Below are 25,577 nucleotides of genomic sequence, written 5' to 3' on the forward strand. Positions count from 1 at the left end.
CAGCTCAGAGCAAGGTCCGGGGGGGGCGGTCACAGTGGGGGCTGCCCTGAGCTCTGATCACCCCACCTGAACCCCCAACCGGGGGCTTGTTGGGGACCTGGTTGTGCCGTCAGACACTTCCCCCTCGGGCACGGCCAAGAGCAGCTCGTCTGGCAGGAGGAGACACAGGGTGGGTGGTGGGGCCTGAGACCCCTTAGCAGTGTGCGCACTGGGCCCGACGCACCCCGCCAAGACGACCTCCGATGGACGAGGTCTCCCCTCAGCCCCGTGGGATCTGAGAACCCCGGTTTCCAGGAGCCTCGAAGTGGGAGACCTCATGGTGCCTCCAGCCTTCTTGAAAAGCCAACTGCCCTGGGTCTCTGGGCCTCAGTCTTCCCGGTTATGGAGTGGGGAGAGGCAGTCCCACCAGCTCCCGGACCCGGGTTCTCTGGCCTTGGGAGACCCTGAGGCCTGAGCGCTGGGGTGGGGGTCCCTGGCTCTCCCCTGCCCCGCCTCATCCTGGCAGCGGGCTGGAAGCAGGATGTGTGATAAGGTAAAGAAAATACCTCCTGTGCAAACAGCTTATCTGGCTCCTATCGGTGTCCTGGCCCCTGCCCCGTTTTTCCAGGGGCCGACGCCACCGGGGGCCCTTCCTTCCCGTCCAGCCTCCAGCTCACCACCTCCTGGCCTCTGGCCTGGCCGCACACCCCGTTCCCTGCCTAGGCTGGGGAGCGGCCAGGGGTCCGGGCCCGGCCTCTCTGTGAACTGAAGGGTAGGCGGGTGGGCAAGTGAGGGTCTGGGCAGAGCCTGGGTGGTCGCAGGGGTGAAGGCCGACGGGACGGCCCTCCTACCGCTGCCACTGCTGGTGGCCTGGGTGCTGCCCCCAGCCCGGCAGGTGCCTACCTCCACCCCGGGGGCGTGGCAGCAGCAGGCATGGAGGTCAGAGGTCAGCCGGCACCATGGAGAATAAGACGCTGCCACCACCCGTGGCCCGGAGGGCCCTCAGGGGTTACAGAGATCCTTCCAGAAAAGGCAGCCTCCTGTCCGCCCCGCCCACAAAGGAGGCACTCACAAGAGGAGGGCCTGGGCCTGCCCTGCGTGGAACCCCAGACACCTGCCTTCACAGCACTGATCGGCTCGCCCTCAACCCCGCCCCCCTGCAGCACAGGCGTGGTTATTCTCCTCCTCACAGACGAGACCAAGGGTCAGAGCGGACCCGGCCACACAGCGAGGCGGGTGACGGAGTTCAAACCCAGAGGTCCGACCCCATCCAGGCCTCCGTCCGTCAGGCCCCTTGAAGGGGAGGCAGGGAAGAAGGGGGCTGGGCTGGGGCAGGGGTCCAGGAAGCGGGGCGGGAGGCTTCGAGTACAGAGGGCACTGCCCCCCGCACGCAGCAGGCACGGCTCCTTCCTACCTCGCCTCTGCTCCGGAGCCCTCGGGGCGGCCGACCGGGCCCCAGATGGGGGGCCGTGCCCGCAGCTGGGCTCCGTGGGGGTGCTCGTGCCCAGCTCCACACCTGGCACGGGGGTGGCATGCGCCCGCCCTCCAAGACCCAGCAAGGCCCCTGGGCCCTGGGGCGGGGCAGGGCAAGTCCCGCAGAACTGCCTCAGGCAGTGGCAAGGTGACAGGTGGCGGTGGGGCCACCCGACGTTACCCCCGATCGGCTGTTACTGCCGCGGCCTTCGGGGTCCGTTCAGCCCCACGGTGTGCGCAAGGAGACGGGTGCCGACAGAACGTTTAGGAACCCTCGGGGAATGTGCTTTCAGAAACGTTTCTCCCTCTTCCGGTAGAGATTTTGCGGGTCGGCAGGGCCACGATGACAGTCCTCGCCACCCTATGCCTGTCCGCACGGAGGTGACCGTGCGGGATAAATTCCTAGGAGGGGACTGCGGAGTCAGGGTCAGAGCTTGCGGCTGTGGCGTGGGGCGCAGCCAGGGGCACCCGGATGTCTGTGAGCTCTCGCCGGGAGGGCAGGGACGGGCCCGGGGCCCCAGGGAGGCCACGACACCCGATGGATGCCCACACATCCGGCCCACCTGCCCGAGGCGGCCTTGCCCTCGGGGGCCCGGCCGAGGGAGGGCCGACCCAGAGGCGGCTGCAGAGGGGCAAAGGCGGGTCCTGGGCGGGGGAGGGGGCCTCCCCGCGACGACGACGACGACACACAAAAGCCCCAGCGATAGCATCACGCTGTGTTTCAGGCCCAGCTCGGCCCTTTCGGGCAGGATATGACCAGCCCTCGAACCAATGGCGGCCCCTTTGTCCCATCTCCGGGGACCGATCTTATCGGCCGCATCCACGGCCGCCGTAATGGAAAAACACGGTGAGGAAATCAAAAGTTAGGCACAGAGATAGAGGAATAATAAATAAATAAATAAATAAATAAACATAAAGAGCCAGTGCTGGCTGCAGGGGAGGGGTCCCCAGGGGCGGGCGGGGGTGCTGCCTGGCTCCCATCCTGGGGGGGGGGGGGTCCGACAGAGCCGCCGCACCTCGCCAAGCCTCGGTTTCCCTGCCTGTCAGGTGGGGCCGGGGGAGCCGGCTGGAGAAGGAACAGCCTGACGGGAGGCCCCAGCCGTGGCCGCACGGCCACAGGGAGGACCCACACGGTGCCCAGGGACCGCTGCGCCCTGCCCGGCCCCCGTCATGTCTCCCGACGGCCTGCCCCCGCCCCAGAGCGGCGGCCCCGGCCCACAGAAGGGGGCCAGCTGGAGGCCAGGTCCGCCCCGGTGCGAGCGGTACCCCGCAGGTCCGGGGTAACGGGACGGGGACAGCGAGGCTGACGATGCCGGAGTCAGGGACACTGACCGTGTCAGTGACAGCGACGGTGACAACGTGAGCGACAGCAGGAGTCCCTCTGTCGGCCCAGGGGCTGTGCCGGTGCTGGTCCTGGGAAGAGGGCCCTGCTGGCGTGGACGGCGGTGGCGGCTGTGGCGGGAACGGCCTGCTGTCACACGCCAACCCCGCCAGCCCCCGGGTGTCTCCCAGGTGCGTCTGCGGCCACCTCCTCGTGGAGGCCCCAGGCCACGCGGCCAGGCTGTGCGGAGTCTGGGTTTGGGCTCCGGAGGAGGACAGCGAGGGGACCTTCTGGAAGGGGCCCCCCAGGTGCGGGCGGGCGGACCCGGACCTGCAGCCCACTGACATTTGGGAGGCGCTGGCAGAGCAAAGGCGGACGGACGCTCAGACACGGCCTGGGGCCAGGGGGCGGTCTGGCCGGGGCAGGAAGCCGGTGGGAGGGCGGAGGAGGAAGCCAGGCTCGATTAGCGCCCGCGGCCAAGATAGGCCACCCTGGCCACAGATAGCCGCTCCCGGAAGGCCGGTGAGGTCAGCGGGCGGCACGGGGCAGGCGGCCAGGCCTGGGCCCCCACCCGCCGCCGGGACGGCCGAGGACTCAGGCCCCGGCCACGCTCCCTGCCGGGTGCTGTGCCGCCCCCTCGCCCTCCGCCAGGCGGAGTCTACACCCCGGGAGGCGTCGGAAAGCCCCTGGGCACCTCGTGTGACAAGGCCAAGAGGGGCTGGGTGAGGGGACCTTTCCCCGGGAACCAGGGCCGCGAGCCCAGTCCACTCAAGCGCCCGGTGGTGGTGGCCAGAAACGGTCACTGAGCCTCTCCGGGCCTCAGTTTCCGCATCTGGAAAACGGGGAGCACGGCACCTGCTGCCGAACTGCCGTCAGCTTGTCTCCCGAGTCCACCCCCTGCGGCCCCGCCACAGGGCCTTTGCTCGGCTGCGCTGTAAAGGCCGGCTTACCCAGGGTGTCTGCAGCTTGCTCCCCGGCCCAGGGTGCTGTCTGTGCACATCCCCGCAGGTCAGGGGCATCTCCTCGCCCAGCACCAGCCGCCACGCGCTCCCCTGCGTTTCTCTCGGTTAGTGTCCGAGCCCCTCGCGGTGCTCTCTGTCATGGGCCGTGGCTGCAGGAGAGCAGTGGCTGGTCTCTTTTGTTCCTGCGGTGTCCCCGGTGTCCGTTACAGGGGCCGGCACACGGGAGGTGCTCAATAGATAAGAGCGCAAACCAGGGGGCAGTGAGTTCTGGCGGGAGCCGCCCGGCGGACGGTGGTCCTCGCGTCCTGGTGCCACGCCCGCTGACCGCCTGCGCCTCTCACAGGCCCCGGTCCCCGGGTGGGGTGAGGCGGACGACGGAGCCAGCCGCGGCAGCGAGCCGTCCGGCCAGGGCCCATCTGGGTGCCGGGTGGGGAGCCACTAACCGCGGGGAGGGGCTGCCCCGGGGGCGAGGGGTCAGCAGCCCAGCCGTGGGGGACGCCGCGCTGCCAGCTCCGTGCCTCAGTTTCCCCACAGAGACGGGCAGCGAGCTCTGACTGCGGATGCCCCCTCTCCGCGCACGGCCTTTCGGGGGTGCCGGGTGTGGCCTGGTGCCCCCCGGGCAGCGCAAGAGGTGGCACCCGTGTGGGACAGGTGGCCACGGAGGCCACGGCCCCTACCTCAGCCGTGTCCTGGGGGCCCTGTCTACAGGGCCTTGCTCAGAGGGGTGGGCGGGCCTGAGCTGTGGCGGTGGATGCCAGCCAGGGGTTCAGGCCCCTTCTCTGGCCCAGGGACCAGCGGTCTGGGGAGCGTGCCCTGGCAAGAGCCCACGGGCGACCCTCAGCCTGTGACAGCTGAACCCCATTTCCTATGGGATGCCGCCCCCTTGATCTGAGCTTGCCTCCTCCCTCCTCACCGCTGCACCCGCCCCAGTCCCAGCGGGGCGCGCTCTGGCCCCGGGGCTCTGGCCTTCCCTGTGCCCGGTGCACCGTCCCCAGCGGCTGCCCCCCTCTTCTGGCCCGTGGGCTTGGCCAGGCCTGTTCGGCATCGCTCCCTCTCTTTTTCCAGAGCCTCACCCCTCGGCCGCGTGACGTCGTCGCTTCTGGGTTATTCTGTCTCTGTCTCCCTAACTCGAACCTCAGTGCCCTGGCCACCTAGACGCTGCGGGCCCCAAGCAGGTGTTTAAGATACAAGTGTTCGTGGAGTGAATGAACGACCTTCTCGTGCCGGCTCCTGGGCCGTAGAGACCAGGATGTTTTGGCCCGAAGGCCTGTGTCACCCCCACGACACAGCTGGCCCCCTGCAGGTGTCTGTAAACAGCTGGGAAGGCGGGCAGGCTGGCTGACCACGGGGACACGCAGCCCCCCCACCCCGGGCCTTCGGCCACCTCCTGGAATCTCCGTCTGCTCGGCCGGGAAAGGGGGTCTGGACGGGCACAGGGCCCAGCGGGCGGGTCTCAGGGCCCACGTCCCCCTGGGACACCCAGAAGAGGTGGCCGACTCTGGCCCCTGGAGCTGACCCCGGGCTGACCCTTGCCATCTACCATCACCCTCTCCTTCGCCCCTCCCCCATCTGTTAATCTAAGACAAATAGGCCTATCGGGTGGCAGTGCCGGGCCCCACGATAACGCAAAATAGCCGAAATGATTTTTTCCCACCCACGCAGGCCGCGCTGCTGGGAGGGGACGTGCGGCCAGGCCGTATCGGTCCATCTCCCGGGCTGTCCATCAGGACAGGCCGTCCTGCCTCGGCGGCCCGACCGCCCGCCGCCCGATAACAGACCTTGAGGTTTGCCTAGAAACTCCGGCAGTGAGATTAGTCAGCCGAGCACAGCCCAGATAGCCGGCCCGGCGCCCTTGCTCACGCTCCAGAGGTGAAGATTCCAGCAGGCTCCCCAGGACCCCCGGGGTGGGGGGATCGGGCTCCAGTGCTCAAGCAGGAGGCAGCTCCGCCTCTGGCCCCTCACGGCACCGTGCTCCCTGCGGGTGCTCCTTCAACCCAGCTGCTGCATGGCAGCTGACCAGACACCTCGCTTGAAATCCCCCAGCCCTTCCTTTTATGTCAAGACCGTAGAGGCGTCTCCCCACACCCCACAGCACGGAGCCCCAACCCTGACCCACCTGCGCCCATTCTGTCTCATGCTCCAGCCACACCCACCCACGCTGTTCAAACCTCAGGGCCTTTGCGCCGCCCGGACACCCTCACCCCACTCCAGCTGGTCCTCTGGCCTCAGCTCAGGGATGTCTCTGCTGACCCGCAGTGCCGTGAGGACATGGCCAGCCTTCCCACCTCTGCCTCCAGGGCCTGAGATGGGGACATAAATGGTAACACCGGATGCCTGGCCAATTAGATTTTGTTTTGTGAACAGTGGTCACCAGGAAAGAGTTCCAGGCTCCGAGGCTCCTATGGGTGAAAGGAACCCCACTCTTGGGGCCCTGATCACAAAGCCAGGCCAAAGGCCGGGGCCCCCCACCCCCGGCCAAGCTGACCACCAAGTGTGCCCCTGGCCACCTCCCCCCTTCCTGGGCCCACGGAGCCCAGGCCACCCTCACGGCTACTTGACGCCCCCCCTGCGGGCCCCCACCCGGCGCGGCACCTGCACTCAGCAGCGGTTGCACACTGGCCCCCATCCAGGGCATCCGGGCCTTGCCTGCCCTGTGCCAGGCTCACCAGGCAGCAAGGGAGGCCGGAGGAGGCGGCCCAGCCCCAGGCGGCCCGGCAGAGGGGCTGCTCAGGCGGGAGGGGGTCCCACACCATGAGGCTGGCTGCAGAGGAGGCTCCCGGACGCCCTGGGACTCCCCAGAGCCGCTCCCTTCATCCTGGTTCCTCATGACCCGGCCAGGCAGGCCGAGGGCACGCTGACGGCCACTGCACAGGGGCTCAGATGGGGCCCAGGAGGTGGGTGATGCGCCCAGGACCCCCACTCAGGATGGGACCCTCCAGGCTCAGTCCAAACGGAGGCCGGCCTTCCTGCCTGACCTGTTTCTTTTAGATGTTAGTGGGGAGACCGAGACGGGGAGAGGGGACGGATGAATGGCAGGAGGGCTGGGGGTCGTGGAGTGAGGGGCCGACCCCTTTCGGGCAGAAAGCTCGTGGCCAGCTGCCCTCCAGACATGCTTTGGGGATTACAGATTACAGCTCTCAGATATTTGCATATCAGAATTTTAAACAGCCAGCCCCTCCAGCAAACAAGGTCATTTCAAAGATAAAAATACTGAGCCTTCCCCTTCCTGCCACCCACCGCCTTTCCCCTCAAAGCCCCCAGCCCAGCATCCCCGTGTCCCTGAGCCCCACCGGGTGCTTTCCCGACCACAGGCCGAAGCGCCCTCCCTACAGACCTGGGACCGGGCTCCAGGGCCTCCTGGCTAGGCCTCGGTCTCACCCCCAGGGCCTTTGCACGGGCTCTGCACTTCTGACCGGAGGACCTCCCTGCCCTATGGGGCCCATCTGGGGGCCACCTTCCCCTCGGGGACTTCCACAGTCCCCTCACTGGTGTGGTCAGGGCTCCCAGCGTGGAGGACACCCCAGCACATGGCTCCTTGGGATGGAGGGAGGATCCATCTAATTACGGGGGGAGGGGGGCTCTGCCCGGGCCCTCACCCGCCCCAGGGGGCAGCTGCGGTCCCGCTGCTCAGAGGAGAGAGGGGACATCTATCCCTGAGACCGCACTGCGGGGCCACCTCGGAGCCGGCCTCACCCTGGGCCACAAACCACTCGCAGGGACGCAGGAAGCGGAGGGCGGCCCCTCCCAGCCTCGGGCCCCCTGCTTGGCAGCTGAAGCGGGCAGTGCCTTTCTGCCCCGAGAGTGGCTTCTCCACATGACATCCCAGCCCAGGCCGCCGGCGAGGGGAGACAATACTGCGGCTCTCTGCGTACTGTGGGCGTAACCCCTTCACAGGCCCCTTAGCTCCATCGTACAGATGAGGAAACTGAGGCCCAGAGAGGTCGGCAAAGCTGGAGCCCCTCCGGGGCCGGCACGCTCGGGGGTCTGTGCCTTGACCTCCGCGCCACTGGCCATATTCCCACCTGACCCACGACAGCTGAGGCCGCTGACGGAGCTCACAACTTCTCAAAGCGGAAACACATGCCTGAGGACCTCCCCAGCCTGGTTCTGGAGCTCTGGGGCCACCAGGTGTCGGGCGGGGGCGGGACCGGGCCCCTCATGGGTCCCGGATGCGCACTCCGGCGTCCACGAAGCCCTCGCACATCCACGACCTGGCTGGTGTCTGCAGTGTGTACCGAGGCCCTCCTGCCTGCTGCCCGGGGGTGCCTCCCGGGGGTGCTCGTGGCCGGCTGCTCTGGGCCTTGCCCCCGGGGCAGAGCGGCCCCCCTGTACCCGCTGTGCAGCTTCAGAGAGGCACCGAGGCCCAGTCTCTCCGCTGGGCTGTTGGCTGTTGTCACCGGCTCCTGGGCTCCCTGACCACGGGTCTGACCCGGGGGGGAGGTGCCTGGGAGACCCACGAGCCCTGGCCCTCGCTGGCAGACGGCAGCCAGCAAGGCGACCGGTGTGCACGGAGCTCTGTGCCTCGCGCGGGCCAGATGGGAAACTGAGGCTCGGGGCCAGGCCCTTCCCCAGAGCCAGACGGTGCAAGGTGCACGTGTGGTCCGAGCTGGTCGCCTTCATCCAGAGGGCAAAGGTAGCTGGTGTCCCCAAGCCAGGCGGTACAGCCAGGGCTATTTTCCAGGCTTGGGGACAGACTCAGAGACACAGGGGCGGGTAGATGCTCACCCGGGATGGGCAGAGTGGCAAGAAGGGGGCAGACAAGGCGAGGGGCGGGTGGGGCGCGGGACTCGTGGGCAGGGGCCACGGCCGCACACCCCCACCCTGGGCACTGCCCTCAGGGACGCCGGCCTGGTCAGGCCCTGGCAAAGCCCTGCTGCCCCATCGCTGGCACGGGCGGCCCCTCTCAGATAAGGGCCCACTGGGCCTCTCTGGCTTCCCTGGCGGGCGATAAGTGCGGCCTGCCCGGGGTCTGATAGGGGGCAGGCACCACGGCGGTTGGCCAGCGGCCGCTTATCGGCCCATCGCTGCCCACTGCACAGAAATTGCTATCTGCGGCGACGGACGGGGAGCCCCCGGCCCCAGGGATGCAAATAGCACAGGAAGCCCCCCGAGGCGCTCCAGCCCTAAACCACGGCCACCCTCGGGCCGGCCGGTGCCCCGGGGTCAGCTTCCCATCTCCAGGAGGCTCTGTTCCTCCGTCTATGAAATGGGGGTGATGATTGCACTGACGGGGGGATGGGGCCCCACTGGGACAGTCACACAGTCGCGGCCCCGGCTCTGGAGCCGGGGATCGGTCTGGACCCTGCTCTGCCACTTTCCAGCTGGGTGACCCTGGACAAGTCCCTCTGTCACTCTGCGCCCGAGTCTCCTGCATAAACTGGGGGGGCTACCCCCGTGCCCGCCTCAGAGCCTGGGTGACGCTGCCTGGGGCTCTTCCTCCCCAGGGCCACTCTATCCAGTGGCCGGTCCGGGTCCCTCAGGCACACGGGTGGTCCCCACTCCGCCCCCCCCCCCCCCCCCCCGCCCCTGCAGCAGGAAGTTTCCTCATAAAGACTGGAACATGAGGTCCATGGGGCCTGGGGCAGTGCTGACCTGGCTTCTGTGGGCGCCTTGTTGTGACCTCATCTGCAGCTGGGGAAACTGAGGCAGGTAGCGCAGTCTGACCACGGGGTCCCCGCCCAGCCCGCGCAGCACCATCCTGTGGGCGGAAAGGCCCCCGTGTGGACCCCAGCACCCAGCAGACCGGCGTCCGGCTCAGCTCTGAGGGCCGTGAGGACCTCAAGGACACGTGGCCCTGTGGCCTGTCCCTTGCCAGGCGCTCCTTGGTGGGAACAGGCCACACCGCGGGCACATTTCTGCCAGGGCACCCGGGGCCCCTCCTCTGCCGTCAACAGGTCCCCAAGAGGGGGGGTGGCGGCCAAGTCCGTTTTGAAGGGAAGCAGTGTTGCTGAGCTGGGGGCAGCAGAGGGGACCCCTAGCACCGTCCTACCCAGGGTGCTCCACTCCTGGGCAACACGGTGGCCCATCCAGGTGGAAAGGGCAGAGAATGAGAGGGCACAGAAAATGTGGGGTTGCCATCTTGGTGCGACCGACAGGCCACCCCGTCCTTCCCACAGCCTCAGACTGCCCACACCGTCCCTGTGTGGGACGGGCTGTGTTAAATCACGAGGGGAACCGGGGGGCATACGTGTCCCCACATCTACGCCGGAGCCGGTGGCAGACATCACTAGTCAATCACGGCTCTCTTCTCCCGAGGCTTGGGGACACCCCCTCCCCTGCCCCCCAAGAGGTCCACATGGACTTTCAGCCTGAGCCTAGAGGGAGACCATCTCTGACACCCTTCCTATCTCGGCCCCCGAGGGCCCTCAGAGGAGGGATTCGGGTCCCTTCTGCCCTGGCAGAGCCTGTCCCTGCCCCACCTGGGTGCTTCCTCTCCACCGGCCACAGCCTCGCCGGGCTGCTCGTGCAACCTCCCTGAGGACTGTTTGCTCACAGCTAGAAGACGGGTACTCAGCAAGCACTCAATGAATGCTTCCTGCATCCACGCACGCCTGGCCCAAGTGCACGGCGTCCCCTCACCGAGACCGTGCCCGCCGACCCTCGCTGACGCACAGACACGCGGCCCCACGACCCCGCCCCCGCCACCCTGCGTTCCCGGAACAAACAGAAACAGCAGACACGCCCAGCTTTCCCTGCACTGCTAGGAGCACAGGGAGAACCATCTGGTAGGACCTCCGAAGTCAGAATTCGGGCAGGGGGATGGGCAGCACAAATCCTCCCTCAGACACTCCCCTGCTCCAGCACCGGGCAGTTGGGAGCCAACTCCTGCCCCCCGACCCTGTGGCTGCGGCCACCCGGGGGCCGGGGGGGTGGGCCCTCTCCCACCCTGCACAGGCCTGAACCCCCAGCCCAGCTGGGACGCAGAGGCATCCACCTCCGTGGCTCCCAATTCCTGCGATGCCTCTCGCTGGCCTCACCACCTGCTCCTCTCCCCCAGCCAGGCACACTGCCTCCTGGGAGCCCTCAGAGCGCGTGGGCAAGGGGTTTAGCTCTGGGCATCGGCAGGGCTTGGTGGCCTCCTCCCACGCTATCGCCGGCCCCACAGGCTGCCCGGACTTCGGAACGGGCACGGGCCCGGCCCGGAGGGTCGCCACCAACCTCCTCGGCCGGAAGCCGAGGCCCGTCCCGCCCCCCCCGCCGGCAGGACGGCAGCCCCCGGCTGTGGGTGTGGTTACCTGGCCCGCTCCAGGAGCTGCCCGACTCCTCCTCCAGCCTGGCCTCTGGCTCCTGCCCCTCCATCTCGGGGCGTCCTGGGGATGTGGCGGGTGGTGGCGATGGTGGGGGCGGGGGATTGGCGTCTGCGGACAGGAAAACACGGTCAGGCCCCGCCACCTCCGGGCACCGCATCGCCCACCTCCCCACCGCCCCCCCCCGTGGCCAGGAGGCACACCGAGACCCAGGCGGTGAGCGCGCGCCCGAGGTCCCTCCACACCGGGCTTGCGCTAATGGGGGCACAGACTCCTCAGTTTTCTCCTTGGCCTTCCGAGCCCCTCATCCCCTCATTAATTGCAGCAACAATTGCTCTTCCAGTGGCCGCTAATAATTAGAGGGCAGGGTGGCCTCACGGGCACACCCAGGCCAGCGGGCGGCCGTGCAGGCTCCCTGGTCTCCTCCGCCAGCAGCTGGGGGCCCCTGCAGCCGGGCCCGGCACCCGGGTCCAGCCCAAAGGGCATATTTGCCTTCCCTGCTGGGCCTGATAACCACGCAGCCCCCAATCGATGAGCTCCCATAAAAGCCCCCCCTTGGTGACGTCACACGCCCGGCAGATTATTAATACCCAAGATAAGGGCTGTGATTAACATCAAATAAATCAATCACACAGTATAAAAGTCCTATTATTTTTGGCTATAAATCAACGCGGCTGGCATTCGAGCCCCAGCCATCGCGCGGGAGCCGCGCTGGGCCCGCCCGAGAGGCAGAGCTCGCTCCCCTCCGCCTTATCTCGCCCATCGCTGCGTTATCACCGCGGCCTGTGCCAGGTGCAACCCCGGCTGTTTTTTCCAGCGCTTTCCCCGGCCCCGCCCCCACCCACCCCGTGCAGCCCCAGCGAGCAGATCAGATAAGGGGCCCGGCTCCCCTGGAAAGCCACCGGGGTCAAAGTCCACCAGTAACAGCCACTTGCCCTTTGGTAGATCGGGGCGCCCCCATTAGCACACAGCACCTAACAGCGGTGGTGATGGCGGTGGCGATAAGGGGGCCCCGGGCGCACTGCCACAGGCTCGGCCGCCCAGACCCAGCGACCGAGGCTCAGGCAGGGCAGGAGCACGGGCCCCGGGGACAGACATGATGCCGATGATGGTGGCGGAGATAGTAATGATGCACAAGAGCCGGCACCGGAGGCCGGGCCCCTGACCCGGCACCCCGGCCACTGTCTCTGGGTGGGCCGAGGGGCCACCCCTGAGGGGCCTGCCACTGGGGAAAGGGACCGAGGGGCCGCCAGGTCTCAGAGCACGAGGCTTGTTGGACTCCTGGCCTGTGGCCATCCCAGGGGGGACGATGATGCTCTGAGACTGGGAGATGCTGGGGGGGCGGTCCCCGCGCTCTGCCTGGGGTCTCTGTGCCCCGGCCCCACCCCCACCCCGCAGAAGGCTGCTGCCCACTCGCCATATTACACCTCAGGGCCTTTGCACGGGCAGGTGCTGCCGCCCGGGGACCCCCTTCTCTGCGCATCCTCTGTGTGCAAGGGCGTCGAGGTGCTGAATGGGGATAAGATCACGGGCCATGGGCAGCAGGGTGGGGGCGGGGAGAGGTGCACCAGACCACACCCCCACTAGTCTCGCAACCTGAGTGTTCTCCTCAGGAAAGCAGGCCGCCCCCAGCGCCTCAGCGAGCCCCCTCCCCCTGGGGGCCCGGGGGTACAGCTCGCTAGGGAAGCCGCCCTCGCCCTGAGGCCAGAGCTGGCCTCCTGGTGGTTAGCGCATGCCCAGGCACCCCACCCCCCAGCACTACCTCTGGCCCACGAAACTGCCACCAGGAGGGTCCAAAGAAAGGTTCCAGGTGCCTGGGGTGGGTGGGTGGGGGGGGGGGAGCAAGCATTGGGCACGAAGGGGAATCAACCTGAATCCAGACCTAGGGTCAGGTCAGATCGTTGCCTGGGTGCTTACAGGCTGTGTGTCCAGGGGCAAGCCTCTTAACCTCTCTGGGCTCATTCCCTCGGGTGTAAAATGGGGTACCGTACCTCACCTTACAGCCTGCTCTGTACTGAGACCATGTGTGCTGAGCAGTTGGCACAGCCAGGTAAGGACTCACTGTCCCCGTTCCACACAGGGCAAAGTGAGGCTGGAGACGGCACGGCTTTCTCAAGGTCACTCAGTGGCCCACGACCTGGGCTAGACCTCCCCAGCGGGGCCTCCGTCTCCCCATCGGTACCAGAAGGGGCTGGACCCGTGCCCAGTGGCGTGTGTCCCCGGGGCGTCAGCGCCCTGGTGGGAAACTGCGGAGCAGTCGGCCCACAGACACCGCCAAGCTTAACACCCACTTCATGGGTGAGGAAACCGAGTCCCAGAAGGACCTGGCTCCGTGAAGTCACAGGCAAGGACGCGGTGGGGGGCGGGGGGTGCGACACAGGGGTCAGACTCGGGCCCGTGGCACGCCCACCGCGACTCACCTGCACTGGCAGGGCTCAGGGGCTCGGGCTCTCCCGCGGCCTCGGGCCCCACGGCTCCAGCCTCCTGCTCCAGGAGGCCGGCGTCCTCTTCTGCAGTCTCCGGGTCTCCGAGGGAACCTGCACAACAGCCCGAAGGGAATCCGTAAGGCTCCGTGGGGCGGCCTGACCCCCTCCCGGCACCGGCTCGGCCGCCCCGCAGGGTCAGAGGCCGTGGGGGGTGCCCCCAAGACTTGTGCACACTTCACCCTTGTGTCAGCCCTAGTCCCGCGACAGCCCCAGCACCTGGGGTCGTCCCGGCCGTCCCGTCAACCGCGGCCTGCCCACGGGCCCCTCTCGCCAGGACGGTGGTCCCAGCCCCTCCTTGGTCTCCCCAGCACCGGGGGCAGCGTGCTCTCCCCTGCACTCTGTTCCACGCTGTGCGAGCAGCAGTGGTGCCCCCTCTGGCCCGGGGGGGGGGCCCTCTGGGGGTTGCATGAAGCACAGCCCTCGCCCGACCCATAGGGACACTCTTCCGGGGGTTCAGGGCCCCTGAGACGGGAGGGTAACCCTCTCCTGGGCCCAGGACACCTCCTCCGAGAAGCCCCCCACACTCAGGTACCGAGGTTCGGGAGCTTGCGGGTGGACCCCGCGTCCGGCGCACGGAAGTGCTCAGAAAACCTGGCTGAACAAATAAGTGGTTGAGGGGGCACAGGTGGGGGCACAGGTGTCTGCAGCCTCTGGGGGCGGAGAGCCGCAGGCCTGGGGCACCTGACTCCAATCCCACCTTCCCCGGGAGGCTCCTGCAGGGGGGGGTTCCACAGAGCCCCCCTTACAGCCGACAAGGTGGGCCCACAGCCCAGAGACCTCTCAGGAGAGTGGGGAAGCCAGAGCCACGGAGGTGCCCCCAGTCAGGGCAGCAACCGTGTCCCTGAGGTCAGACCAGTGGGTCCAGAGGGGCGGGCAGAGGGACAGTGGGGAACAGGTGTCCATCCTTATTCCGCTCCCCGTCTCCCCAGGCCCCTTCCGGCTGACTCAGCCTGGGCCCCGAGGGCTGGAGACAGGTGCTGGGGCTGAGCTGCCTCCTGCCCCGCCCCCCCACCCTGTCAGTCACCGTAGAGATGACGCCCGTCCTCCGGGTGTGGCGTGGGGGAGGGGCCTGACTCACAGACCACCCCCCCCCCCCCCCCCCCCCCCCGCTCCTCCTACTCAGGATGGATGGAGGGGGTGCCCTTCTGGGCCCAGGCCACAGACCCCACAGCAGCCAGGCCCTCTTGCCGCTGAGGAAGAGGAAACCGAGCAGGAAGAAACATCTGGAAGCCACGAAGACAGCCGCAAATCCATGTGATGGGAGCGCACGACGGCGGGGGCAGAATGGGGCTTGCTTTTGCTGGCGTTGGAGACAGAAGGCACCTGAGGCATGCGGAATGGAGCGTCCACCTCTCAGAGGCTGAGCTCCCCGTCCCTGGAGGCAAGCAAGCAGCAAGAGATGGAGATTCGCCTGGGATTTGTGCCTCTGTGGCCGGTGGTTCCTGACCTTTTGTACTTCATGACCCCCGTGGGGATGTGGTGAAAGCCAGTGGCTTCTCCCCAGAAAAACAGAGACCAAAATTTGCCATTTCAGGGGCTTCTCACCAAAGCCCTAGTGTTCTTCCCGCTGCCCTCACTCACTCCCCGCCTTTGCCATATTATCCCCGGGGTGAAACCTGGCACCAGCGTCCATCAGGGGCCACAGGAGCTGGCTCCTGGCAGCGGAGACGCGCGAGGCTACGACACAACGGGCAGCACTGTGACCGAGCTTCCAGGCTGACCTTCCCCATCTGGCAATTTCCATGGAGCAGGGAGGTGGGCAAGCTGGTGGCGTGTCTGCGTTTCAGCTCACCTCCCTGGTCACGGACAGATGGTGGCCCGCGACAGTGACGAACGCTAAGTGTTCCTGGTGTGGCGACAGCTGGGGCAGACGCCGCTCTAGGAGGCCACGGTGCCGGGCACACCTGGACTCTGCAGGGGACTTCCGGCCCCACTGGGCCCCAAACAGAAAACAACAGCAAATGATAAATGCCGTGAGGGAGGGAGGGAGGCAAGTGAAAGAGAAAGAGAGCGACAACAGGGGAGGGCTCCTGCCAGCAGATCTCAGAGGGGACAGACAGCTGGGGGGCTGGACAGAGGGTCTGGGGACTGGACAGAGGGCCTGGGGACTGGACAGAGGGCCTGGGGGCTGGACAGACAGCTGGGGGGCTGGACAGAGGGTCTGGGGGCTGGACAGAAGGTCTGGGGGCTGGACAGACAGCTGGGGGGCTGGACAGAGGGCCTGGAGACTGGACAGAGGGCCTGGGGGCTGGACAGACAGCTGGGGGGCTGGACAGAGGGTCTGGGGACTGGACAGAGGGCCTGGGGACTGGACAGACAGCTGGGGGGCTGGACAGAGGGCCTGGGGGCTGGACAGAAGGTCTGGGGGCTGGACAGACAGCTGGGGGGCTGGACAGAGGGTCTGGGGACTGGACAGAGGGCCTGGGGACTGGACAGACAGCTGGGGGGCTGGACAGAGGGCCTGGAGACTGGACAGAGGGCCTGGGGGCTGGACAGACAGCTGGGGGGCTGGACAGAGGGCCTGGGGGCTGGACAGACAGCTGGGGGGCTGGACAGAGGGCCTGGAGACTGGACAGAGGGCCTGGGGGCTGGACAGACAGCTGGGGGGCTGGACAGAGGGCCTGGAGACTGGACAGACAGCTGGGGGGGCTGGACAGACAGCTGGGGGACTGGACAGAGGTCCTGGGGACTGGACAGAGGGCCTGGGGGCTGGACAGACAGCTGGGGGCTGGACACAGGGCCCGGGGACTGGACAGAGGGCCTGGGGACTGGACAGAGGGCCTGGGGGCTGGACAGACAGCTGGGGGCTGGACAGAGGGCCCGGGGACTGGACAGAAGGCCTGCAGACTGGATAGACAGCTGGGGGGACTGGACAGACAGCTGGGGGGCTGGACAGAGGGCCTGGGGCCTGGACATACAGCTGGGGGGCTGGACAGAGGGCCTGGAGACTGGACAGAGGGCCTGCAGACTGGATAGACAGCTGGGGGGACTGGACAGACAGCTGGGGGACTGGACAGAGGTCCTGGGGACTGGACAGAGGGCCTGGGGGCTGGACAGACAGCTGGGGGCTGGACAGAGGGCCCGGGGACTGGACAGAGCTGGGGGACTGGACAGAGGGCCTGGGGACTGGACAGAGGGCCTGGGGGACTGGACAGAGGGCCTGGAGACTGGACAAACAGCTGGGGGACTGGACAGAGGGCCCGGGGACTGGACAGAGGGCCTGGGGGCTGGACAGACAGCTGGGGGCTGGACAGAGGGCCCGGGGACTGGACAGAGCTGGGGGACTGGACAGAGGGCCTGGGGACTGGATAGAGGGCCTGGGGACTGGACAGAGGGCCTGGGGGACTGGACAGAGGGCCTGGGGGCTGGACATACAGCTGGGGGACTGGACAGAGGGCCTGGGGACTGGACAGACAGCTGGGGGACTGGACAGAGGGCCTGGGGGCTGGACATACAGCTGGGGGACTGGACAGAGGGCCTGGGGACTGGACAGAGCTGGGTGTGGGAAAGGAGGAAGAGCTTGGAGGCTGGAGAGAGGCCAGGGGAGGAGTGGATGCTAATCCCAGAGGCACTGGGGAGCCTTAGAGAGTCCCAGGCAGGGAGTTTCCTGCCTGCAGCTCCCTGGATTCTAGCTCGGGATCGGAGTCCCAGCCTCCTCACCCAGACAACAGCGCTGTGATTACAGGAGGCGGGCAGGGGCTCAGTACGCCGTGGCCGGGCTCAGACCACACAGAACCAGCCCCAGGCCAGGCCTTGCGCTCCCGTGTCAATGCACCCATGTGGGCAGGGGAGGCTCTCAGGTAGACGGGGCATGGCCCAGATTGGCCCAACGTGCCCTGGCTCAGGTGGGAGGCCTGGCCTGCCGTGGGCTCCCTTGGCATCCGGGCAGGAAAACAGAGGCTGCGGTGGAGGCTGGCCTCTAGTCCCTCCACCTCCCCGCCCGTGGGCTTGGCCCCGGGCAGGTACTGCCGGTCACCACGGCCATCCCGGCCTCAGCAGGCAGCGCAAAGGCCTCTGGGGCCCGCCCTTTGCCGGACCCTTTCGAGAAGCGCTGGTGCCCTCTGGGCTCACCTAGAGCCGTCAGGGGAGGCCCCCCAGCTGCGCTCCCTCCTGCTCAATGGCCATCGCACTTCGGGGACTCGGTTGCCTGCTCCGGTGAGTGGGTATGAAGCCACCTGCTGCTCTCAAGGATGGCAGCGACCAGAGCCCTGGGGCCGATGCTGGGGCAGAGCCGGCACACGCCTCCCCACACCTGCCCGACCCCGGGACAGCAGCCCCGACTCCCCACTCTCCGGCTCGCTCAGGTGGGCCTCAGCCACCCAGGGAGGCTCCAAGCTCGCGGCGGGTCCGCTTATGGGAGAACAAAGGCTCCCGTTGCACAAAGGCGTGACGATGAGCGTAAAGAAAGAGGCTGCCGGGCTGCGGCAATTTATTCCAACGCAGCTAATTCAGTTCCGGCACAATTAAAGCCGCTCTGATAATGCGGGCGACGACCGCCAGCCAGCAAATCGCTCCGAGCCTGCAGACGGGACGTGTCTTGGGAAAGGCTGCCGTATGCCTGCTTCGGCACCCCGGGAGCGTGCCATCTCGCCCCCGGGGACAGCCCTGGGGTCATACGGGGGGCTCCCGGGTCCCGCTCCACCGGGGGCTTGGGAGGGAAGGAAGTTTCCTCCGCTGGCCAGACCTCAGGGAGGCACAGCTTCCTCCCCGGGTGCCCTGCGCTAGGGATGGCCCCCGCCTGGCCCCTGGGGGACACTCTCTGGCCAGAGGCCCCAGCAGGTAGGCCAGGCCTATCCACGGCAAGGCAGGGCAGGTATCTGTGCTGTGTGGACCTCAGGCAAGTAGCTCTACCTTTCTGTGCTTGGGGAAACCAGCACAGCTCCTCCGTCACATGAAATGTGGTGCTCATCCACGCTGAGCTCAGCTCAGGGCCTGGCACGGAGTAAGCACGCGCCAAGTGTAGGCCGTCACCGTCATCAGTCACCATCGCTGGCTGCACAGCAGGGCCTGGGACGGGGGGAGGGGGTGGCGTGGGGTGTGGGGCAGTCAGGACGGGCAGGTCTCCTCCTCCGACCCTCTTGACACTGCCCAGAGGTCACGCCCACTTTGCAGATGAATAAGCTGAGGCCCAGCAGGGTGAACCGACTTGCCCATGCCCTCCCCCCCTCCCGCCAGCCCCGAGGAAGCAGTGGTGGGGACAGGCAGGACAGGGCCCTCCCCAAACATGCCACCCTTGCGGACGCTGGCTCAGGCATAGGCCTCCCCTGCACCAGGGCGGCCCCGCACCTGCCTCCACTGTCCCCAGGTCCAGAGACCAGGATGGAGGGTGACGCTGGCCGCAGGGCCCGGCAGGGCGGGGAGGCTGGCGCCCAAGGCTGAACACCTGTCCGGGGGCGTCCGCGGGTGATGACGGCGGTCCCTGCGCTGCCCCCGCGGCCCGGAGCCCCTCGGTTATCACGGCGAGCAGACACCCCGCGCCGATTCGGCTCCTGCTCATTAAGCCGGACGCCGGAATGGAAATGCAAACATAATAGCTATTTGATTGGGGTGAGATATTTTGCATATTGGCTCGGCACTGATAGCAGAATTTCATCAACTCCCTTTTTTCATGCTTTAAGACTGAATTACGGAGACAGGCTTGGTGCAGCGGGATGGTCCCCCTCTCCCTTCCGAGTCCCCAAGCTGCACGATTAATAGCCCCTCCTGGCTTTGATGGCGAGGCAGCTGATGCGGGGCGGGGGGGGGGGGGGCCTTTTGAATGACCACCTCTAAGAAAGCCAGAGCTCATGTGCGTGAAGGGGACAAACCCCCCTCCCCCGGACTCTGGCCCCCAGGTGGACCTCCCAGGCGGGGTGCAGGTGACGGTGTCACGGAGCACTGGACGGGGAGTCCGGAGGTCCTAGGCAAAGTCCCTGCAGGCTGCACCCATATCAAATGGGGGTGATTGTGCCTGCACCCCGAGACCGCTGGAAACATGTGAAAGAACAGGGGCGGAGTCCCCACGAGCCCCTCCCCTGACTCGGGGCCTGACTACGGGTGCGAGTGTTTACCTGAGGCCCCACCACGTGGGCCTGCCGATTTCGTGGGTCCTTCTTATATTCCGTTTACAGAGGATAAAACGGAGGTGGGACACCTGCCCAGGAGCCCCTCCTGCCTGAAGGCAGGCCTCCGGGCCTGGTGGGGGGGGTGGACACTGCCGGGCCACGTGGCCCTCCCCCTCCCCCGCCCCCGTGTCCAGCCTCCCAGAGAGGGCAGCAGGCACAGCTGGAGTGCTGGCGGCCCTCGCCTCCCATGGCCTCGCTTACTCATTGACTCGGTCATTAACCTGTCAAACCTGGGTTCACTGACTGCCAGGCTCCGCACCAGGCCCCTGGAGACCCCACGGCAACCCAGACACCCCACCCCCGAGAAAGCAAAGTGAAAAATGCAAGCGGCCATTGCCCCGAAGGAGAGGTGCAGGTGCCAGTCAGGGAAGGCTTCCTGGAGGAGGCGACCGGTGAGTGGCGCTCTGGAAGGGGACGGGCCTGCCTGCAGCTGGGCCAGGGAAAAGCATCCCAGGCAGGAGGCACAGCAGGAGGCTGAGGCCGGTGGCCTGGTGCAAGCCACACCTCCTCGAGCCTGGTTTCCGCACGGAAAGAAGGGATGTCACGTCACCGGCTGGGGTCAGGGTTCAGCAAGGTGGTGCCAGTGGGTGCTGAGCACAGACAGGTTATTATTACAAGTCTTGTTATTTGTTTCAACTCTCCAGGGGGCGCCACACCTGCCCTCTGGGGGGAGGGGGACTGGTGGACAGAGCTGGGGCCTGGCGGGGGGACAGTGCGGGCAGGAGGGAAGGACCTCCCCCCAGGCCGGCAGAAGGCCTGGCCTCCTGTCTCGCCAGCCCTGGGCAGCTGGTGGGCAGGCCCGAGGCACGGGGCGCTGGGTGGGCGGGGGCACGGTGCTGCCCGGAGAGGGACCCTGACCTCTGGGTGGCACACGGTGGCCAGATAAGGCCCCGATAACAGAGAGAAAATAGCAACAGATTCAGACTTTCCCACCGGGGGGCAGTGGGTGGCTCAGGCCACGGAGGGGACAGCCCTGTTCCCCTCTGGGGGCCTTGCTGTGGGAGCTCTGGGCGACTGGGGGCCGTGGCTGGCGGTCCCAGGGGCCCAGGTCCCCCAGGCAGCCGGGGTTGGGTCTGAAGCCGGGGAAGTACTCCCTCCCCGGCCCTGGCAAGGAGGACTGGATGCTCTCAGTCCCCTCCCGGGGAGGAGGGTGTCTAATCCAGCTGGTGACTGATGGAGGAGGCCACTGAGGCCCAGGACACAGGGGCCGTGGCTGCTCTGGCCTGTTAGCTGCACCCCCCACCTGCAGCCCCTCGGGGCCCGGTGACTCGTGCCTTACACACAATGCTGACAAGCAGCTGAGCCAATTCCCAGGCCCAGGTGGGTAGAGAGAAGCAAGTTGGAAGGAGGGGGTGCTGAACAGGGCTCGGAGGGGGGCACACCCCGGAGGAGCAGAGGGGAGCCCCATGCACGGGCGCTGCCGAAGGGCAAGTGTGTCCCCACAGCACAGAGCAGCCCCGGACAGTCCAGGGCCTGTGAGGCCGGGCTCGCACGGCTGATGGGCGGCGGGGCCACAGAGGGAGATGGGCGAGCACAGTGGGGGTCAAGGGGCAGGCTCTAGGCCCCCAGCGAACACTGCCAAGGCTTGGGGGAAGCAGTTCATTCACTGGAGACCGTCAGCTTCTCTGACGTTTAGGATAGAGGCGGGTTCCCGGCCCACTGCCGCCTAGGAGCTCACAGCCCCGAAGGGGAAGGGGCTCCCCGGGAGGGACATGGAGTTCTGGGGGGGCCCGGCGCACACACTGCGTGGAGCCTGGCTCTCCCCGCGGGTCCACCTCACCCCCAGTCCACACCCGCCGCCAGCCCACGTCTGCACGCCCCTGCCGGCCGCGCTGCCCCTCCGCCCGGTCAAGGCCTCCTCAGCCCTCAGCCCCCAGCTCTTCCCACGCAGGCCGGGCAGGCCCAGGGGCCACGAGGGGCTCAGGCTGGGAGGGGCCGTAGGCCCCCGCTGTGACCCGCCAGCGGCTTCTTTGACCCAGGGTCAGCCCGCCGACAGCTGGGGCGACCACAAGAGGATGTTGGCGAGATAATCTTGGCTTATTCGAGCGGGCGCCCTGGCCCACAGAGGGGAGGACGGGCATCCGAACCCTCTGCGCCCATAGCCGCCCCCCCGACACTGCTTCTGCTCCCCGACTCCCTGAGTGGGCCGCCTGCAACAGGGGAGATGGGGCCGCGCAGCCCACCAAGCGTCCATCTGATGGTGCTTGCATGCACCCTGCAACGCGAGGCTCACTTCTCCTCTTCCAGACATCTGGGTCTTAGACTGTCTGCTTCTTAGGCCTTGCCACCCACATACCTTAGCGGGGGATGGGGGTGGGGGGCGGGTCAGGCCCTCCCTGTCATCCTGTGTATAAGTGACTGTCAATTCAGCTGCTTTGCTGTCCGGGGGTGAGCCGTACCCCCACCCATGCCGCCTCCCAGCCCGGCCCGCAAGCACCGGGGTCACGCATGGGGGCTGGGTGGGGACACTGGTGCTGTCCAAGGTAGGCCAGGCTGGAGGAGCCCGGACGCACCCTGGGCTGTCTCAGGGCAAGGAGACGCCCTCGGCATGAAGAGAAACCTTGCCGTGTCAGGAGAGTGCCAGGCAGGGCCCTGCACGCTCTGGGAACAGAGGCCAGACTGACGGACCAGAGCTACTGGGATCTGAGCTTTTAACACCCTGAAACTTTACTGAGAAATAATTCACATACATCAAGATTCATCCTTTTAAGGGCGATTCAGCTTTCAAAGGAACGTTTCTTGAAAGATGGCTGGGACGGTCCCGCGTAACCCAAATAAAAGCCAGGGCCCCCGTGGCCAGATCTCGTGCAGAAAAGCAGCCGCCGGCCAGGGGATCCTCGCCTGCTTCTCCCCGCAAGCTCCCAGGGCCAGTCAGGGTCTGGGGCTGTTTATGGTACCCGCCACCTTTCGGCCCTCATCCCCAGCCAACCCACTGCGTGTGGCTCGGTGCTCCCTTCCCAGCCTCCCTGGGCCCTTCTCCCCACACCCGTTCCTCCCTCACGGGCGGCCTGGCAATGGCCAGAACTCACTGTCAGGTACCCCTTGGCAGATGGCAGGTGGGAGAAGGGATCAGGGCCAGCAAGGATGCTCATGTGGCCATCCTGTCCCTGTGTCCCCATAACCAACAGTGTCCTAGGCCCAGGGGCAGGAGGATCACCTCTGGGGCCTCACGCGCCCCTTACCCGGTGACTGCCCTCTCCTCCAGGCCTCATCCTTCCCTGGGTCCTTCCTTGGGGCCTTCAGTGTGGACTCCAAGGTCACACCCATCTCCCGAGTCACGCTTTCGCCCGACACCTGCCCTCCTCTGCTCATATGCCTCCCGGGCTGGCTCGCTCGCTCTCTCTCTCTCTCTCTCTCTCTCTCTCTCTCTGTATGTGTGTGAAAGCCATGGGGCTACAACCCATGCCAGCACCTGTCTGGCTCCTGGCGGTGGCCCTGCTGACCCCAGCCCTGCCCACGGGCTCACAGGGTGCTCACTTGATTAGCAGGCTCACTGGCTGTGCCCAGCAGCACCCCTGCTCTGGGGCAGTGCCTGGCACACAGTAAGTGCTCAGTGAGTACTGGTGACTGTGGGCCGGGGGAGGCGGAGGGCTTGGGCAGAGGGGAGCCTTGGAGTCTGAGTCCTCTTATTGGGGTTGGGGGACCGGGGCATGCCACCTGTCCCCACAGGTAGAATATAGGCTGGGCCGGTCCCCCAACCCCAATAAGGTCCCTAGGGCCTGGGGGACCTAGGCTCAGGTCCCTAGGGCCTGGGTGGGTGTGGGGACTCCAGGCAGGGGACAGGGTGCTGACGCCAGAGGGGTCCTGTATATCCCGGCCTCAGCCACTGCCACTTCCTCCCGTGGCCAGCCCCATAACTGACAGGCGGAACTTGGGGGGCTTAACTGCCCCGGTCCCACGGCCACGCCCAGTGGGGGCCCAGGGTAAGCCTGGCACCCTGGAACACACGCCCTGAGAGGCCTCTCAGGGCACGAGAAACAGGCATGGTTGTGGGGACCTGACCACACGGGACTTCAAGGCTGCCCCATTACAGACGGGGAACAGGCACAGAGAGGTGACGACGTGCCCAAGGCCTCACAGCTAGGAGGGTGGCCAGGTGGCCCGCCTGCCCCCCTTCCTGGGCCCTGCCCTACACACGGTGTTTCCTGCTTCCCCTGGACGCTTCACTCGCCATCCCCTTGGGGGTCCCGACCCAGGTCTATGTGGCTCTGGGGCCTGAGACCTTGTCTCTCCCCTCACCAGGCCACTGTTCCTCTTCCTGGCTCTGTAGCGCTGCGGCTCAGAGAAGACCTTTGTATTCCTACCCCGTCTGCTCCTTGGTTGCTGTGTGACCGCTGTCTGGCCCCTGACTGTCTGTTCCCCAAGGCCAGGACCCAGGCTCCGCCAGCTTTTCACTCTGGGGCTCAGGCCAGAAGGCCCTCTCTGCCCGGGGGGGGGGGGGGGGGTGGCCATCTGCCTCCCCACTGTGGGGAAGGGACACCAGCAGGGGTGTCAAATGGGGCCCTGTCCCTTCAGGAGCTATGGCTCTCTCTGGCTCTGATCCGCGAGACACGGGTTCACAGCCCTCGGCAGCTTACGAAGCTCTACCGGGACCCTCATCAGCACCAGCCCGTAGAGAAACCGGCTCCACTGTACAGATGAGGAAACTGAGGCAGAGGACAGCCACGCCAGCCCCCACCCAGCCCCGTCACGGCCTCTGGGCGCTGCTCGTGTGGCCGTTCAGAGCTAGGCAGATGGGAGGCCTCAGTGGCTCGGGGGCATGTGGCTCTGGGCCCGGGGCATCTGCCTGGGACTCGGTGTTCGCATCCGGCAAATGGGCACTGATCCGCCAACCTGGCAGAGCTGCCCTGCGGGTGGGTGGGGAGGGGCTCATCCGCAGGAGCGCCCTGATCTCCTCCACCAGCGGGGCACCCGTGAGCAAGCGGGAGCACCAGGGTGGGACACACACCTCAGGTACCACGATGGGCAGGGATGGCTGCAGGATGGAGAGGGGCAAGGACGACGGGCCTGAGGGTGGGTGGTCAGCGAGGACTTCCCAGAGGAGGCGCTATTTAAGCTGTGCTTGTAAAGTATCGGGAGCGTTTGGTGGGGTGAGCATGGGTGGCTAAGAGGCAGACGGCTCTGATTCACGCCGTGGGGAGCAAGGGGGACCTGGGGCTGTGGGAGCCCGGGCCAGCCACCCCCTCGGGGAAGCCCCCAGCTCCATGCCATCTCCTGGGCCTCACTCGGGACCCTCCCCCGTCTCGAGCCTGCCCTCTCTGGGTCTCTCCCCAGGGCCGGTGGGCTGGCCCCCCGCCCCCGCCCGAGTCCCCAGGGGCAGGGGCCGGGCCAGGCAAGGCAGACAGAAGGGGAGCGGGCCTGGGAAAGCCCGGCCCGGCTGACAGGGAGAGATTGCTTTCAGCCGGAGCTGCGGGCTGCCAAGTCCACATCCTATCCGCGGCCTGCGCTCACTCAGCATTCATCACCGCTGAACCCGGAGACTTTATCGACGCTGGGGGTTGGCGCCATCTCTGGGCCTGGCCGCTCCCGGCCCTCCGATGGGCCCGATAGCCGCTGATAGATTACCCGAGATTGCCGCAGCCAGAGCCGATCACTGACACTGCTGGGCGGGGCGCGCACCACGTGGCCGGGGCAGAGACCGCGGCGCACCCGGGGGAGGTGGCGGGCCGGCGGGCGGGAAGGCCGCCCCGGGGGCGGAGACAGGGAAGTAGGGCCCGAGAAAACGGGCGCCCAGGCCGGCTCCGCAGTGATTCTGCAGATGGGCCGATAAGGGCTGATGGATGGGAGCGGGGGCCGGGCTAATGGAGCCGTCGCCGGGCCCACACGTCAGATGGATGGAGGCAGATTGCTTCCTGGAAGGGGACGGGGCTCCAGTGTGACAGGGCCCTGCCATGGGTGGGGGGGGGGGGGGAGCGGGGGGAGCTACGGCCTGCTAGGCTCCACACCACCCCCCTCACCTAGGGGGATGGCCACTGCATCCCCGAGAGGTGGGGACTCCCCAGAGC

The 25,577-nt window shown here is 67.1% G+C and overlaps 1 protein-coding gene across 1 annotated transcript in view; it reads right to left on the minus strand.

Moving 5' to 3' along the window:
* Positions 1 to 25,577, minus strand: part of ZFPM1 (zinc finger protein, FOG family member 1) — a 70,816-nt gene that overhangs the window by 24,590 nt on the left and 20,649 nt on the right. Inside the window, 2 exon segments of the mRNA XM_086690879.1 lie at positions 10,971 to 11,093; positions 13,403 to 13,519. Of these exon segments, the coding sequence (XP_086547005.1) occupies positions 10,971 to 11,093; positions 13,403 to 13,519 (240 nt within the window).

Source organism: Puma concolor, chromosome E2, assembly GCF_028749965.1.
Source record: "Puma concolor isolate L17-30 chromosome E2, mPumCon1.1.hap2, whole genome shotgun sequence".
Taxonomy (NCBI): domain Eukaryota; kingdom Metazoa; phylum Chordata; class Mammalia; order Carnivora; family Felidae; genus Puma; species Puma concolor.